Source organism: Centrocercus urophasianus, unplaced genomic scaffold (genome assembly GCF_019232065.1).
Source record: "Centrocercus urophasianus isolate 14NV4802_14NV808 unplaced genomic scaffold, USGS_Curo_1.0 seq_38, whole genome shotgun sequence".
Taxonomy (NCBI): Eukaryota; Metazoa; Chordata; class Aves; order Galliformes; family Phasianidae; genus Centrocercus; species Centrocercus urophasianus.
In genome coordinates, this window is record NW_024884955.1 from 1316913 (window position 1) to 1334151 (window position 17239).

The 17239-nt window shown below is 49.1% G+C and overlaps 1 protein-coding gene across 1 annotated transcript; it reads right to left on the reverse strand.

Annotated features, from left to right (window-relative positions):
- Window positions 1-6909: 6909 nt before the first annotated feature.
- NPBWR2 (neuropeptides B and W receptor 2) lies at window positions 6910-7908 on the reverse strand. Its single transcript, XM_042832482.1, has one exon. It carries the CDS (start codon window positions 7906-7908, stop codon window positions 6910-6912), a length of 999 nt encoding a protein of 332 aa, XP_042688416.1.
- Window positions 7909-17239: the final 9331 nt, after the last annotated feature.

The window sequence follows — 17239 nt, forward strand, 5'->3', positions numbered from 1 at the left end:
CCCGAGTTCCACCCCCTGTGGTTGGGATAAGGGAGAGGAAGGGAACGGAGGACCTGGAGGATTCGTGGTGCTGGGTGAAGAACTGAGATATAAGAAGGCAGAGCATGGTGATGACAGTTTGTATTTGGCATCGGATTTTTGGGATGGGAGGTGATGCTCCTGCTGAGCTGCTGCACACTCATTTGGAGTGGCTGCCTGCTCCTGCCCTCCTGCCCCTGTAAGCTTGCTCAAAGCATGTCATAACAGATGTGTTAAGGCTGTAACTCGTTCTGAAAGAAGGAATTCCAGGATTTTTCAGAGCACTGAGAAGATGTGCAAAGGATGAGGGAGCTTTAGATGAAAGAGCCCCACAGCTCCTTTTGTTCCCTCCAGTCCCCTGAAGCCTGGATAAACTGCATGACAGAATGAACTGACCAGTAAATAGAGAAACACGGTGATGTGTCTTGGCAACAACAATGCTAATCAGCCACGTAAACTACCTTTGCTCTCCCTCCCTTAATGCAGTGCAATCCCAGCTGTCTGCAGCAGAGCAGTGATGTGGCTCTGTACCCTGGGACACCCTGTTACCTGCTTCCCCTGCCTGACTCTGTGAGCTGCTGCTGCCATGTATGCAAGGTTTCTGCTTCAGCAAGCCAGAATCTCCCTTCATGCTCCCTGGAGTAGGAAGTGCACAAAGATACTCCAAAGCTGGCTGGGTTCATCTTCCCCACTGGAGAACATCTGTTCAGCTCCCAGGATATTTGCTTCTGCTGGAAGCAAAACTGCTGCTCCACTTTGGTGCTGCTTGGATTGTTCCTGAGCAATCTGCAGGTTGGATCACCTGTAGCTCCGTGCAGCACAGCATCACACACATCCTTGCTCCTTGCTCCTGCTTTACTCCCCACTCCATGCACCCTGCTGCAGTGTATAGGTGCTGGGTGGGAATTTCTACCTGCACAGACCACGTTAGCACCTATTTCTGGGAGCAATCCTATGCACTCAGCCCACTATTGCAGCAAAGATGCTCACAATCCAGCACAGAGACTGCAGCTCCTGTGCAATTTCAGTATCTCCTTTGCTCTTTCTCTTGCAGGCTGCAGCCAGGCAGGATGCTTGGAAGCCCAGAGCAGCACTGGCCCTGCCAAACAGCAAACAGCAGGTTTTCCCCATGGTGAAGGATGAATTTGCAAGAAACCAAATAGGAAGCTTGATTTATTTTTTTTTCCTCCCCAAGTAAACCATTGGTAGAATGAGCACATTCCTGTTATTTTTTTTTCTTGCATCCATTCACCTTTCTCCTGGCAACAAAGAGGGGACCAGGCAAAGTTGGCTCCAGCCCTATCCACTCTGTAAACACGGATTTTTGTGTGTTTTCAGTTTGCCATGTGCAGTGAGTGCCCTGAAAATACCACGCTGCACTGATTTACTCAGTGATGAAGAATGAACACACAAGCAATGCAGTCAATGTGTAATCAAGATTAATGGCTTTTCAGCTTACTACCTCCCTCCCCCCCCCATCCCTGTGTGAAACAAATCCAGTGTTGTGATTTGGCTACACAATATTTATCCAATTTTAGGTGCTAATAGCAGCCTCTCTGTGTGCACAGGTCATTTGCTCACATAGTTCGGACTTCCCCTCATTTCAGCACTGCATGCTCTTGCTTTGCTTAACTGCAGAGAAAATTCCTGGAGATAATCACTCGCCTCCAGGGATAGAGTGCAAAAAAAGCAGAACATGAAGCCAACCTCTGGCCCTGGCTCTGCCCCTGCTGCCTGCATTCCTGTGGCTGTGGAGAGCTGGGGGTGGAAATCCGAGCAGGGTTCTCTGCCCACAATTTGCTTTGGCATCAGCACTGGGGTTTGGCTTGAGAGTGCTTGGCTGGAAAACTGCCTCTTGTCTCCTGGTTACGTGTTGGGGATGGATGTGAGCTGCCCAACCACACCATCTCTGCCATGGGACGTGGCCATCAGCTCCTGGGGAGCAGCGTGCCCAGCACAGCCCCATTTCTCCAGCACACAGCTCAGAGAAATGTAATTACACCGCGTCCTTTGCATCGATGTGCAGCAGCAGCAGGCTGAGTCTCATGGGAGGTTCTTCATTGCGCTGAAAGCTGACTTTATTAATTACCAGCCTCTGATCTCATTTGAGGGCTGAGTTTATGAAATGGAATCCTTATTTCTCCGCGTTCCTCGTTCGTCTCTCTTATCGAGTTGTGTCCAGTGGATGCTGGGGCCTTTAGAAACTCCTGGGCTCTCCTGTGATGGAGCTGTGCAGGGCAAGGCAACGCGGTGGAATTGCTCTGAAGTCCTGGGGAAAGAGAGAGAAAGAAATCTCCTGTCAAGAAAACAGACAATGAGGAATGCTGCCTGGTTTTGCTCCTGGATTGCAGCTCAGTGCCCTCCCTGGGATGTCCCTTCCCCCATGCGGGAGGTGATGGCAGCACCCAGAGGTGCTAAGGGCACACTGGGGTGGATTCCCAGAGCTGTGCTCAGCCCTGGGCGCAGCTCAGTTCTGCTTGTGAACAGCTTCCCAACCTGCCTCTATGCAGTGAGGCCAGGTTTTGCCTTTAAGCACTTACAGGAGTGCCTGTTTTTCCATCTAGACATCAAATATTATTTTATTTTAAAAGGGAAAATAGCCACTAAACAGTACTTGAAGCCTCGGGCTAGTGCCTAATTCCACTTGATGAGCTTTGTTAGATAATTGTAATACTTTTCTGAGAGAAAATAGAGCAATTGAGGCTTGTAATTAAAAGCTATTCAGACAGCTTTGATCTTCCTCTCTGCATCTCTACTTACGAAAAGCAAATGCCAGTGAGAAACACACGAAAATATTTACTGTCACTGCACTTGGTGATTTGCTTTAAACCAACTCCCTTCCAGCACAAGGGAGCTGGGGAAACAGGGCAGTGCAATCTGTGGCTTTTTGGGGACTTTCTTTGGGAAGCTCTGTGTTTCAGAGGACGCCTGGCCTCCCACCACTCCATGAGAGCAGCACTGCTGTAGCTGTGGTCCCATGGCCCAAACTGGTTCTCAGGTGCCCTTCTGACTCACCACGTGAGCCCAGCCTGGACCATTAACGCTGGAAAAGACCACTAGGATCAGTTAGTGCAAACATCAACCCATCCCCACCGTGCCCAGTAACCACAAACCTCAGTGCCCTTCACCCCAGCACTGAGCTCTGAGCTGCTCAGAGCCCTGCAGGCATCACCCTGGGCTTGTGCAGAGCGGGGCAGCTCACAGGATCCTGCACTCACAGTGGGAGCACAGTGGCTGGTGGCATAGCAACCCCACTCATCACCATCCCAGATGACACCCAGGGGCTCCCACAACCTATAGGTGACAAGGCAAGGGCTAAGAATAAGTCAGGACATGCAGAAAAGGGACTAATTATCTTCCTGAGATGGCTTTAAAAATGTCATCTAGAAGCGCTTCTGTTTCATATCTTCTCTCCCCCAAGTTTTCTTCCATCTGTTTCCCATTTCTTTCCTTTGATTATTTTTTTCCCCTCGTCTAAATGTCCTTCTGAAAGCGGAGCCTCCATTCCTCACTGGAGCATTATGTCATTTCTCACTCAATGTCGTGACCAGCAGCAGGAGGCTGTGCCAATACCGGGGGATTACGGCTCCATGTGGGAACAAGCTGCAGCACAACTCAACCAAGGACAATTGACCGAAACAAACACAATTTCTTGCTGCAGCACAAAGACTTAAAAAGCAATAGCAATTTCTGATCCCTTCTCTTTCTCTCAGCTGCCTGCATTTAATCCCTATGGTGGGAACTTGAGCCCTGCATGAGCCCTAATTCCTGTCTTGAAGGTGGGAAATGGCCCCTTCTCCCTCTCCCAAGGATGATGAAGGGAGAAACTGGGGGAATCAGACTCATTAAGGTTGGAAAAGACTACTAAGATCGAGTCCAAACATCAACAGATCACCATCCATGCCCACTAAACCACATCACTCAGTGCCACGAAGGAAGGTGATGTCCTGATCTTGCTCCCAGATAGGGGACAGGTAGGAGCAAGCCAAAAGCCCCCAGCTCTGCATAGGCAGGGAGCTGTGGGGTTTCCCAGCATCTTTGCATTTATTAAGGCATCCCAGAAGGAAGTTCATCTGCTTTGTTTGCAGAGTTGGGCTGCTTTCCCCACTCAATACATGATCACTTAGGGGGGAAGGTGGGAGAGATAAGGGAGGGACGGAGCCCCATGCAACCCCGGGAAACCTTGGAAGGGATCTTGGGTAGCAAGAATGCTAGCAGAGGGTTCTTTAGGTGACTTGCTAAGGGTAATTATTTCCCTGCTTCCAGCCTTGAGGATGCAGCTGGTCCGGTCTGCAATAAAACCAACCAGAGACTCAAGCAGGCGTTCAAGTTTTTACTTTAGGGGTGAAATTTGTGCCGAGAGAGGGCGAGCTGCCAGCAGCCGGGCTCTGCGTGCTCACCCCGAGCGTTCAGCATCTCTCTCCTGCGCGGCCGAGCGGCGCTGCGAGATGCGGACCTGCGAACCGAGTGCCGCTCAGATCCGCAGCACCGGGCAGCAGCAGCAGCAGGCAGAGCAGCGGGCAGCCCCCTCCTGCACTCCCTCGACAGAGCGAAGAGGAGCTGAGCCTCCTCTTGCCTTGAAGCGATTTAGACTCCACAAGGCTCTGCTGCCTTTGCCGCGGATGTAACGCTAATAACCGTCAGAGTTGCACCCAGCGAGGCGATTTGTGCGCAGCGCGTGTCGGTTCGGGAGGTTTTCCCACCCGGGTGCCCGTCGCCAGCAGATGGCAGCCGTGCTGAAGCGGTTGGTGTCTGTGCCAACCCTCCGTCCTCAGCTCTTCTGGGCTGCTCCGGGGGTCTGGCAATACGTCTGCACCCCCCTCCTGCCCTGGGAAGGCGGGTCAGGACCGCAGCTCCCAGCTTTCCTTCCTAAATCAGCCATTAGTCTCACGCCCCAACCTGCCACATCTCGCCCCTCCTCGAGTCATGCAGTGCTTCCTGGGAGCAGCAGCACCTTCCAGCCAGAGCTGATTGCCTCCCAGTTCCTCCTTTTGTGACTGAAGCTTGCTAAGCAAGCAGTCCCCCATTGCTCCCCGTCCTCCCCTGCCAACCACACGTTGTCATTTCTGATTTGGACAAACCTTTGGGTTTTCTGGTAAAGGAGGGGGCAGAGGCACAAGGTGCAGCTAACAAGAAATAGATTTGAGCCATGAAACTTGGCTCCTGAGCTTTGTGGGCAGTAAGTCACCAGGCCTAAGGCTGGGAAGAGAAGGCAATACAAACGACCTTGCATAAGAAATCTCTTTCACTTTTCTAAAGGGGAAAAAAAAAAAAAATAGAATAGGAAAGAAAGAAATGGCCTTCATGCTGTATTGAAGGCTTCTGATTTTGGTGTCAGGGAATGGATGGGCCTGATTTGCCCCAAATGGCCACACCTGGAACTTCTGCCCTGCTTCTCCAGAAGCCTGTTATGCTGCTGAAGGAAGGCTCTGCTTCTACAATTGCCTCTTGGATGGTGCTTGAGCTCCTGTTGCTGCTCCATTTTGTGGATGGACATCAGACCCGTGCTCCAGGTAAATCACCTCCTGGGTAGGCTCTGGTGTGTGTGTATTATGGCTTGGTTTAGGCTCTGTTTGGTTTGTTCTGTGTTTTCCTGACAAGGTGTGGGCAGATAAACGCTCAGCTTGGTGCTTGTAAGTTTGGGGAGGGCAGAGAGGGATTAAGTGGGGTCATAGAATCATAGAATGGCCTTGGGTTGAAAAGGATCACAATGTTCATCTGGTTTTTGTCCCTTCATCCCTTCCTTCCCACAAAGGTGGGACTTCTGGGAGCACTGCACTCATGCTGCTTGTGGCACTGAGCCCTGCTCTGCTGTGTAGGTGAGCAGGGGAGGTGAGGTTCCTCCATAGCTGTTAAAGCTGGAAGGTGTGTGCCCATCCCACAGCCCCCAGGGAGGTATAGAGGATGGGGATGCAACAAGTTCATGTATTTCTCATGGCTCTCGGTGTACAGCTTTTGGTCTCCAGATGCTTCACCACAAGCCCTGGTTCTATGAAGCACTTTGCTTTATTATTTATCTGTTGAAGGTTCACCCATGTCTACCTGCTGACAGCCTTGTGACTTCCAGAACACCTCAGTTGTTACCAAGTGATGATGTTGTCTTTTACAGTAGAGAAAGCACAATATGTGTAGCAGTGACATGGGATAAATAGCACAAGGTTTCTGCAGTGAAAGAAGGACCAGGCTCTCTTTATTTTTCCCCGTGAAGTTTATTTTGTCAATCACTCTTAAATAAATATATATCTGACGTTGAACAGGAATCATTAGTTAAAAATAATTTCTAGCACAAATTCCCACGGTTACCACAATATTTCTAAGGTGTGTTATTGAACAGCACTTTTAAGACACAGGTTTTTCTTTTTGGTTTAAACGTAACAGCTGTTAACAGTTCAAGAAAGAAGGAAACGGGGGTCAGAGTGGAGCTGACATCCCTCAAACAAAAGCAAAGCTGTAACACGTGTGCACACATGAAAATGGTTATTTTCCCTTTCCAAATACTCATCTTGCATCCTCTGTGTGGTTGATGTGTCATGAAGTGAATGCTAGCCCTGCTGCTCCCTCAGCCTGAAAGTTGGTCTACAGCTTCACTGTGCTGTACAGCAGATGGCAATAAAGGACTGCTGAAGCAGAAGCAAACCTTTGCAAAAGAAGTTTTCTGTCCTCACTGCTTTGGGGTTTGATTAAAAATGAGAACGTAGAAATACAGCTTTGAGAAGTTTGGGGACGCAGAGATGAAAAATGCTGGACAAATTGTGAATGATGACGCTAAACATACACTACATACAAACTGAAGAGAAGACTTGTGCATTCGTTAGCCGCCCTCTGAAGTCTGCAAAGTTTCCCTTGCAAAGCTATGGGAGGGAAGGGAGCTGCAAGCCTCCCATCCACTGTTCAAGAAGTTCTGCATTCCAGCATCTTCCGGAAGCTTTTCCGAAAGCTGTCATCCAGGAAAGCATACAAGAAAGGATTCAAGCATGAATTGGCATAGCTTAGGCTGGTGATGAAGTAGGAGATACCAATGACCATGGAGGTCTGGGGCAAGTCAGTGGTCAAAGCCACGATGGTGGCCAGGTGGAACGGGGTCCAGCAGAAGAGACACACGGCCAGGACGATGAAGACCATGATGGTGACTTTCTTTTTGGCTTTGTCCAGAGCTCTGGCATTAGAGTTCAAGTGCATGTTCCTCAGCTTGTAGAGCATCATGGTGTAGAGGATGCAGATAGTGGACACTGGAATGGCAAAGCCGAGGATGAGGGTATAGATCCTGCTGGCCTTGAACCAAAACCTTTCAGGCTTGGGGAAATTTAGACCGCAACTCTTGATCTTCAGGTCATCTATGTATACGTTGGCAAAGATGATGAAAGGGAGAACTATGATGGTGACTAGGATCCAGATGCACAAGCTGACGATCCTGGCTGCTCGGTACGTACGATGTGGCATCCTTTTGGACCTGACCGTAGCCAGCACTACCAGGTACCTGTCTATGCTCATCACTGTTAAGAAATAAATGCTGGAGAAGATGTTGTAGTGGTCTATGGACAAGATGACCTTGCAGAGGACTTCTCCAAAGGGCCAATAGTGGAGGAGGTGTTCAGCGATATTAATGGGCAAGACGAGTGTGAACAAGTCATCGGCTATTGCAAGGTTCAGGATGAACATGTTTGTCACAGTTTTCATCTTGGGAGCCTTGAGGATCACGTAGATGACAGCAGTGTTGCCTGTGAGCCCAACAGCACAGATGACAGAGTAAATCACAGGGAGGACAACGTAGAAATCAGCTGATTGCTCTTGGAAGGTGAAGTTGAACATCATATCGCCATCCAGGTAGGAGCTGTTGGCTGCATTGCTGCAGGTGCCGTTCAAACTGTCCCACAGAGAGCTGTTCCCCATGCCTGCTGGTCACAGGCTGCCCTCTGGCGTCCAAGGCTTCATGAACAAAGCAAATGAGAATTGTATCCCCCTGCGCGAGTGGAACAGCTCTCAGAGCATCCCGGTGAGCCGCTGCTTTTCTCTGCTGGAGGGATGCAGTTCAGCTGTTTGCAGTGAGAGTCCTCAGGGCTGGCAGCAACAAGGAGGGCAGAGGAAGCTTTGTGCCTGGGCGGCTTTCCTCCTCTCCTGGAGGATGTGGGGGATGGCTGTTTCACTTGCACAGTGCTTGCTTTTCCGTATCAGAGCAGGAGAATTGCTGTGTTTAATTAGTGCCTTTCTTCAGATTGGGGACTTCAAGCTCATTTCAGCAGCTGAGATTGCACATACAGTGACATTTATGATGCAGATATTCTCCTCTCCCAAGGTGCCCTAGCAGCAGAAAGAAGGGGGAAAAATAAAGTTAAAGGAGTATTTCCAAAACTAAGTTAAAGGGGCTTAACCCACATTTAAAGTAACTTTATTTCTTAACCGAGGTAGGCTATGATCTCACTCACTATGAAGAGCATCCGCTTGTGGCAGCATGCAAAAGTTGGCACCGACAGACAAACCCACGAATCCCAAGTTGAAGATTAGCCAGCCAGAAAAAAAAAAAAAGGGGGGGAGCACCATGAAAGCAGATCCAGTTTAAAGTCCGGGAAAGAATCTCCCCTTCTGCTTACAGCTTTCTGGCTGCTACCGCCTGACCTACGCTCCCAAAAATTCCTCTGCAAGGAAGGGAACAGAAAACCCCGACCCCCTGTGCAGATCAAAGATTTGGCAACCTGTCCCCGGGCTGTGCTGTGAGAATTGCCTTGCTCTGCTTGCAGTTTGTCGCTCGGCCATATGGTGAGCAGGAACAGCATGGGGACAGGGGGCTGCGGTGTCCCTTACCTGGTTTGCAGCTCTGCTGCTCCTCCGGCACCGCTGCTCCGTGTTGCTCAGCCTTGGCTCGCCGATCCCAGCTGGAGGAGGGTCTCCGGGATGCTGACGTTACCCATCTTTGAGATCATAGCAACATGGTGGCCGTGTGTGCATGGCACGGCTGAGCAATTAGCACTCCTTCCCATCGGGGGGAAGAAAAGTTCTGTGTGTGCTGGGCTGTTTAAATAGGAAATGAGGCAGATGCTGGTGAGCAGCTGGTGCAGCAGGGCTGCTCTCTTCAGGAATGAGGTGCACAGGCAGCACCCAGGGCTGTCAGGCTGTGGCTGTTTGAGCAGGGGATGTGTGAAGCAGCAGAGGGGGGGAGCTGGAATATCCCAATAGGGAGCACTGGCTGTTTTTAACAAGGAAAGATGCACAGATGTGTGAGGGTGGGAGGGAGTGGGAGGAGGGCACACAACATTATGGAGCTGGTAATGAAAAAGTAAACAGCCATACCTTGCCAGAGCGCTGCTGCTTCCAGCTGAGCTCCTGGTCCAGCTTTTGGAAACACAGCTTAATCTTGGGATGTGCTTGGGGAGGCGCAGAAGTGCTGTAAAGAAACCCACCCCAGGTCGAATAACGAAGTCATCAACAGCATATGATCACTTTTATTTTCCTGTGAACGTAGGAAGGAAGCCAAAGGTCATCCTCATTCTCCTTTCGTCTTTTAAATGCAGCTTCCAGCTGGAGGCTGCCTGACCTTTGATTTAATAGCAGAGGAGGCATCCATCCATCAGCACTCTGCTGCCAGCGTGCAGCACCAAGCGGGTCAGCGTGTTGGAATGAGCCAAGCTGTTAAGAGCTGTGTTTGATTTTGCTCCTTTTCTGGGGATGTTTGGCCTTTTCTAGCAAGATTCCTGTGCACTGGTAATGGGCTGGGAATCAAATACTTTGAAGTGTCTTCTTGAGGGCCATGGGTAGAACTGGCTTTTCAGCAGACGCTCCTTTTTTTCCAGGCCTGGAGCACAACTCTTGTTGGTATTTTCCGTATCCCTACCAAAATCTGGTCAGTTGCCAGACCTCAGCAAAATGAAACAAAGTGAAGATTGCCCGAGGAATATCCATAGCAATTATAAGAATGTTATTTCATCAGAAAATAGACTCCTCCAGAGCTGCCCTCTTGGTTTTGGGGGAAAATTGGAACTGTCTGTGAGTTGTTGTAGGGGAAGCTGGGTTTGATAGGGCTGCAGTGGGAAGGCACTGGTTTAGGAATCATTGTTTGTCAAGAATACATTGAACAATAAATGAGGAAAAAAAGGAACAAAAAAATGGGGAGAATAAAATGCTAGATCTACTGTTCACAGTGAGAGATTATCTGGGGGAAAAAGTATAATTGTGTGGACGGGAACATGAGGCTGTCAGAAACTTGCCCAGATCTGAACTCAGCATGTGTGAGCAGATCCGGGTGAGATACACAGCACTACTGCAGGTGTAACTGATCTGCAGGTGAGAATGTCACCATGGAAATGTTACCTGCTGGCTGTGAGGCTGCTTGGAAGGATCCTGGGGTGGATTTTGGCATCCACTGGAGGAGCAGAGCTTCTCGTGAGCCTGGTCCCATTTCCTGCACCTTGCCATTGTGATGCAATGTGTGCCTATCAGAGAGCATCCTCTGGGTCTCACTGGTGTCAAGGCAGGTTTTATTTCCAACCCTTTGTGAAACATTCTCTCTCTGGATGGAGATGAGAGGGAGCCCCATCACTGCTGGGAGATAAAGGGAAGCAAAGGAGCTGACACAGTTCTGGCAGCGTCAGTGGTTCTTCTTACTGGGTGGGACTTTTTTGTTTCCACACTAATTCCCAGAAAAGAGGCTGGCAGGCTGAACCAACTTTTCAAAGCAAAATCTGTACCACACATCTCATGTGTGTGTTACCTGGCTGCTGTCTTTAGAGCTGCTGCTTTCAGAGTGGGTGGTGAGGGTGTCCCTCACACGCAGTGATCCCGGAGGGGAAAGGCTGAAGGACTTTCCTCCTTTATTTCAAATTGTGCTGTAAGGTGATGCAGAGAGCTGTGAGGACAAGGGGTTTTCTTGCCTGCTGCTGTTGAAAGGTGGAAGTATTATGATCGTGATCTATTCCCCAGCTCAAAAGTTGTAAAAATGTTTGCATTGAAGGCTTCAATGGGAAGATTTTCTGTTTTCCAGCACAAGGAACACCTGATGTCCTTTCTTTCACTCCCCGGACTGTTCCCCTGGGATTGGCTTTCATGTTGCTTTGGCTGTGTGCCTGGGTGCTGCTATCAGTGGGGTGCACTCCCAGGGGAAGGGTGTGGGGGCTGCATGCATGGTATTTGTTCTCAGGACCTGCAGTGAGAACAGCATCCTGCGTGCTTTGGTTGGGATGTGTTTGATTAAAGCTTTGTCGGAGATGAGAGGGTGACTAAGAATCTCATCTTGTTGTCTAGCATGAGGAGGGGGCTTCTGTTTCTTTTATATCTCCAAGACAAATGCGCTGACCATGCTTTCTCTGAGCTCTGTTCTTAAACAGATTTGCAGTAAAATTCACTGATTCATTATGGAGAACGATTGCAAACATGCAGTGGCATGAAACCCTGAGAATCAGGCACTGGTTAACTCACTGTTAAGGCCACAAGAGGCATCTTCCCTCTGAGCCATTTGGACCCATCCTTGTGCAGACAGCCCCATCACCAGCACAGTGCAATAGGGACGAAGTTTCTATCCCCAGCAAATATGTGTGGTGCAGATGGGCTTTGCCTCTTGAAACTCGTGTTTGCTCCATACAGCTTGAGTCAACTGTGCAAAGGCAGGCAGTATTCTAGGGAGGGGGAAATCCCCTGTGTTGTGAAATCAATGCTGCTTTGTTGCTTCCATAAAGCGAATGCTCTGCTGACTGCAGGCATGGGCCATCCATCACTTTGGGGCTGTGATGCTTGGCTGTGGCAGCACCCACAGCTCTGGGCACAAGCAGGGCTGAAGCCTTCTTTGCTTTTGGAGAACACAGCAAATAATCTGTGAGATTGTTCCCCCATTGATGGCAGTGTGAGTGATATTGTCCAAGCCTCCTGCAGCCCCTCAGCAAGGAAACCTGGGGGGAAGATGAGGTGGAACTTTTGTTGCATGCTCAACGTGCCCTGCGGGTCTCTGAGGCCACTAGAGAAGTGTTGTGGCTGGGTCCAGCTTGATAAAACAGCTCTGCTTCACTCTTCAAAGGGATTAGCAGGGAGAGGATCCTGTTTCGTTGGGCTTCTGCTGCTTTCAAAGAGTCAAGTTCATCTCAAGGACATGGATGTGCAATCAATACTTTGCTCACCAAAACAAAATGTTCTCTGCTGACTGCCTTGAGGTCACTGGTTATTAGGGTGATTTATTTGAATGAGTTGTTCGTACTTTTCAAAAGGTGGTGCAGCACTGTGGGTTAACATTCAACATTGGTTGTGTCAAGTGATCTCTAAGTGGTGGTTTCTGGCAAGAAAAGGCAGTGCCATGTTATTTACTGTGGGGCAACATTAGCTGTGTTGTAGCCCCTGCCTTAGAGCTGCTTTTGAGCTGCATAGATCCCTGTCTGGGTGGGTGCTCATGGGGCTTGGCTATTTCCCCCAGTAATCTCCTGCTCCTTGAGCTGGTGGGCGTTGGGGTGAGCTGGAAAGGGGAAACCTGAGCTTATTGTCACTCCTGTCCTGCTCTTTGTCATGAGCCAGGGTATCTGCAGCAGCTTTCCAACCTTTCCAGGCTGGCTTAGGGGAAGGATAGCGCCTTTGGGAGCCAGGAGAAGGGTGCTGGTTTTACTGGGTAGGGGATGGAGCAGAGCTTTCCGTTGGGAAATGGGTGAACTGTTCATAAAAAGGTGTCTCTGAATGGCAATAGCAATTGTGATGGATTCAGCAGTCTCCCGCCCATCCAGCCTGCTGCAAGCTGAGGGGAAGCGAAGTTAAAAAGCAGGTGCTTAAAGAAAAAAAATAATAATAATAATAACAGTAATGAGTCCTCTAAGTGGCCTGCTCTTGTCAGGTGAGGGATGTATCAATAACTGCCCCATTGCTGTCTCTGCAGGGGAGCGATTAAGATAAATGCTGTGCGATTTATTCCTCGGAGCGGCTCTGATGGGAATAAAGGCGGCGGGCGCGGGCAGCACCGCGGACAGCTCCGCTCCCTGCCGGGGCGCTGCGGAGCTGCGGCGCCGTGCGGTCAATTAACGGAGCCCCGGCGCCCGAGCCTCGCCAACGAGGACCTGCGGCTGGTCTTGCTGCAATTTATACCGGGATTTAAAGGATAGAATGCGAGAGAGCTGCTTGAAACCGCTCAATTGTCAGCTCTTCCTCTGGTTTTAGCCAGAGAGAGTAAAATCAAAATGATTCTTCTTCTTGGATCGTTCATCATCAAGGATGCTTCTGTTCTCCAACGTTTTGTCCTGCTTTTCTCTGGGGCTGGAAGTTGTACTTGGAGTTTCTGCCCTGAGTCTGCCCAGAACAGATCCCGCTGTGGGTAGGAAGGCTTTGAGAAGAGGGGGGGAGGGAGGGCACTGCACCCACTCTTCTCCATGCAACTCATCTCTGTGGGGTCTGGGGGTTCAGGGGTGCTGGGGAGCAGCCAGGGCTCCCCTTGTCACAATGCTGTTACCATGAGCGTGTGGTAAGGGCTTCCCAGTGGGGAAAGTGCATCTCCTGTTTTTCTCTAAGCCTTTTGGGAGTTGAGAGAAGGCAGTGCTTGACTCGGGATGCCAGAGCCCTGCTGGCTTCAGTGCAGCACTGGGACTCTGATGTCACTGAGTGCACTGCTGGTGGCTGCAGCCCTCGGAAAGAGCAGGGAGCATCACCTGTGAGTGAGCTGTTTTCTGGGCTTTGAGATTTTGCTGTTCCCTGTCTCAGGTTTCTTTGATCTGCACGCTGAATCATGGTTTCATTTAATCCAACTTCAGGTCCCATGCCCATGAGAGAAAAACAAAACAACAACAAAAGCAGACATGCTGTGTTGCAGTACAGCAGGATGCAGTTAGTTCCTTGCATTTGTAGTCATTTTGGGATGCTGTTCACAGTCTAACTTGTCCACAAGTACTGAGGTGAGCTGGGGTATGTTTTCCTGCTGGTTACTAAGGCACATATATGGCAGAGCTAATGGGAGACTCTCCAGCAGAGTTATAAGGGAGAATACTCCAAAAGGACTAGTGTAAAGGATAATTAAGAGTAAGTTATCTGCTCTGATAGGTGGAAAAGTAGCGGGTGTAAGTCAACAGGCAGAGATCTTCTGCTCTGCTGGGCCCTCACTCAGAATGGGGTGTGCAGGACACACGTGCTGTGCAGAAGTTCTCCTTTGTCAGTTGCTGTTAAGCTGGCAATTGACTCCTAACAGCCCTTGGTGCCCCGTGCTGCTTTCAGGTGATAGGAATTTACTTCTTGAGTTTTTTGTAACAGAAGCATCGCTTCCTGAAAAGTTTGTTTCTAACGCTGCATTCCCTTTGAAAACTCCTTGTGACTGCACACAGCATTGCAGCAGTGTTAATGCATCCACAGAAGAGCAGCACAGAGCCCTTCGGGGATGTTTGACTGTGTGCAATATATTCCAATATCTCTAAGCAACAGCTAAATGTGTCACTTTGTCTGCTTAAGTAGCAGAGCTCATCTGGCCTAAAAGCCCAATCATCGGAGGCTTATGGAGTGCAAATTGCTGCCGAATGAATTTGCTGCTTTGTTTGCTCCGGTTCCCCCTCCCTGCTTGTGTTGTGACAGTGAAATGACTCATCTCCATGTTAATATCATGTTTTAGAAAAAAATGTTTTAATACTTTGTACAGTGTTCATTGTTTAGATTAAATAGAAAAAGAAAATGGCATGAGATCTGTCTTCGAGCATGATGTATTCCAGGGTGGTTGCACAGAGCTGCATCTTTCTGCAAATGCTCTTCAGACCAACCAAGAAAGTGGATTATGAGGTTTGAGATATTTTCAATTGTTCTACGGGGGGAAAAGAGAAAGGGGAAAAACAAGAAGCTGGGTTTGAGTGTAGCCCAACTTGATTCTATGGACTACAATCACTTATCACAGGTCATTTTTGAAGTTCATGCTAGGCTGGCCTATTTAAATAGGTCATTGTAACCCCTGTAGGCAAATACTGCTAATGAAAACTCAGTTTGTGAGAGCGTGCTCCTTGTTGAAAGTTTCAACATGTTGGAACAAATGGAAGTTGTGTAACAGAGGGTGAACTTCAGTAGGAAATGGCGTGTTGTGAAATGCAGAGCAAAAGAAAAGTGGTGAGGCATTGCTGCAAATGAAGGTTTCCAGTTAGCAAAGCCATCTCATCTGCACCCTGTTGGCATGGATGGAACAGGGGTATTTGGCTCCAAGGAAGGGTGAGGATGGATTTAGCGTGGTAGAAACAAAAAAAGAGCAGTGAATGTCAGTCAGGAGGACATGACTCTTCTCCCTTGAAATCTGTGGATCCCAAACGCCAGCCAGCCCCACAGCAAATCCTCCAGAATGAAATTCCCTGGGGAAATAAAGCTTCATGCATGGAAACAGCACCTCCACATCCTACTGATGTGATTTTATGTGAACAGTCACCATAGGAAAAGTGTTTCTAATTCTTGTGAAAGAGAAGCAATTGGGAGGTAACAGCCTTAAGCTGTGCCAAGGGAGGCTCAGGTGGGATATTAGGAACAATTTCTTCTCTGAAGGAGCAGTGATGGAATGGCATAGCTGCCCAGGGAGGTGGTGGGGTCACCATCCCTGGAGGTGTTCCAGAGCTGTGGAGATGTGGTATGGAGGGATGTGGGCAGAGGATATGGTCGGGTGGGTTGGGGTTGGACTTGGAGATCTTGGAGGTTTTTTCCAACCTTTATGATTCTAAGCAGAAAACAAACCAGCGCATGAACAGATACAAAGGTTATAAAACAAAACCTCTCTTTTTCATGGAGAAAAATCCCAGAGCACAGAGCTCCTTGGGCCCTCCTGCCAGGTCTGCCATGTCAGACCAGAGCTACCCGAGCAGGAGGTATTTCAGCCTGGAGGGCTGCATTAGGACAGGATTGGCCGTTCCATGTAATCCCAGAGATCCTCAGTGATGCCAGTGTCATTTCATTGACAGAGAGCACACGTGGGCTCTGAGATCTGCCTCCTCTTGCTTCTCAATTTCACTTGAAGGCGGCCGAAAATGACTCCCTTGTAGACGGCCCATTTCCACCGGCTGCTGCAAACACTCACTGAGGCTCCTTGCCAGGAAGCTGATTTCTTGTTATAAGAATTGCTTTCTTCTCGTAAATGCTAAGTGATGTGTTTCTCTGCCTCCGATGTCAGGAGTTACAGGAGCACATGCTGTACAGAAACGCTCCCCAAGTGCATCAATAACCTTTTTGTGTTGCTTAGTGAGTACTAGATAACTGCCGAGCAGTTTTGTGTCTCTGCAGGTTACTTAGCAATCAATTACATGTCTGTCCTTTAGCACATCCTAATTTACCAGGAGGATACGATGAGCTACTTGCTCTGCAATCAGATGCTGGCAGTGCCCACTACCCAGCAGATCTATGGGCTTTGCAGTGCAGGCACCTGGCATTTGTCAACAGCTGGGCTCAGTACAATTGGAGGCCACTGACATTTGTTTCTTTTGTTTGTTTTTCTTCTTTCTTTCTTTTCTTTTCTTTCTTTTTCCCTCCATCCCATATCCCTCAACACTACATCTCCATGTTTTTTGAAGCCCTCCAGGCGTGGTGACCCTCCCCATCTCCTTGGGCAGCTGTGTCACTACAACACTTCTCTTTCAGAGAAGAAATGTTTCCTAATATTCAACCTTGAACCAACCCTTGCAGAGAAATAACATGTGCTGGGGAAATGCAGCACAAAGACAGTGCTTGGATGAGCACCTGTCCCATAGGGTCCCATGAGTTGTTCGTGGCCTATGGCTGGGCAGATTTCTCATTGCAGCTGTGTGAGGCACATTTCCCCTTTCATGTCCCCTTCTTGGTAGGAAAGCCAGGGCATCTTCCTGCTGGATTTCACGAGCAGGGAATCAATAGCTGAGAGGTTCCCGCTGGGAGATTTGTGTCTCATGAAATTCATGCCTGGGGCAGAGGCAAGCTGGAAGCAGGAGACAGCAACTCTGTCTTCCTCCCCTCTGCTGCTTTAATTGTTTGTAATGACTTAATAAGCAGTGCTAAACAGGGAAGCTGATCCTTCCCTGCAGCAAACACAGGCATGAAGCATTTTATCAGCTTTCCTAGGGCCTCTGTTTGGAATCGTTGATGTAATTTCTTCTCTACGGGCTCAGCCTCTGGAAATTGATAGAAAAAACTGCTATTGAATTCATGGTGTCAAGGCTGCAATTGCTGAGCCAGAACCAAATCCGTGCAATAATCTTGGAGGGTAATATTATGGAGAAATGGCATAATTTACAGCCACACAAGGCTCTTTGCATACCAGGGAGAGGAAGAGAGATTAAATACAAAAACC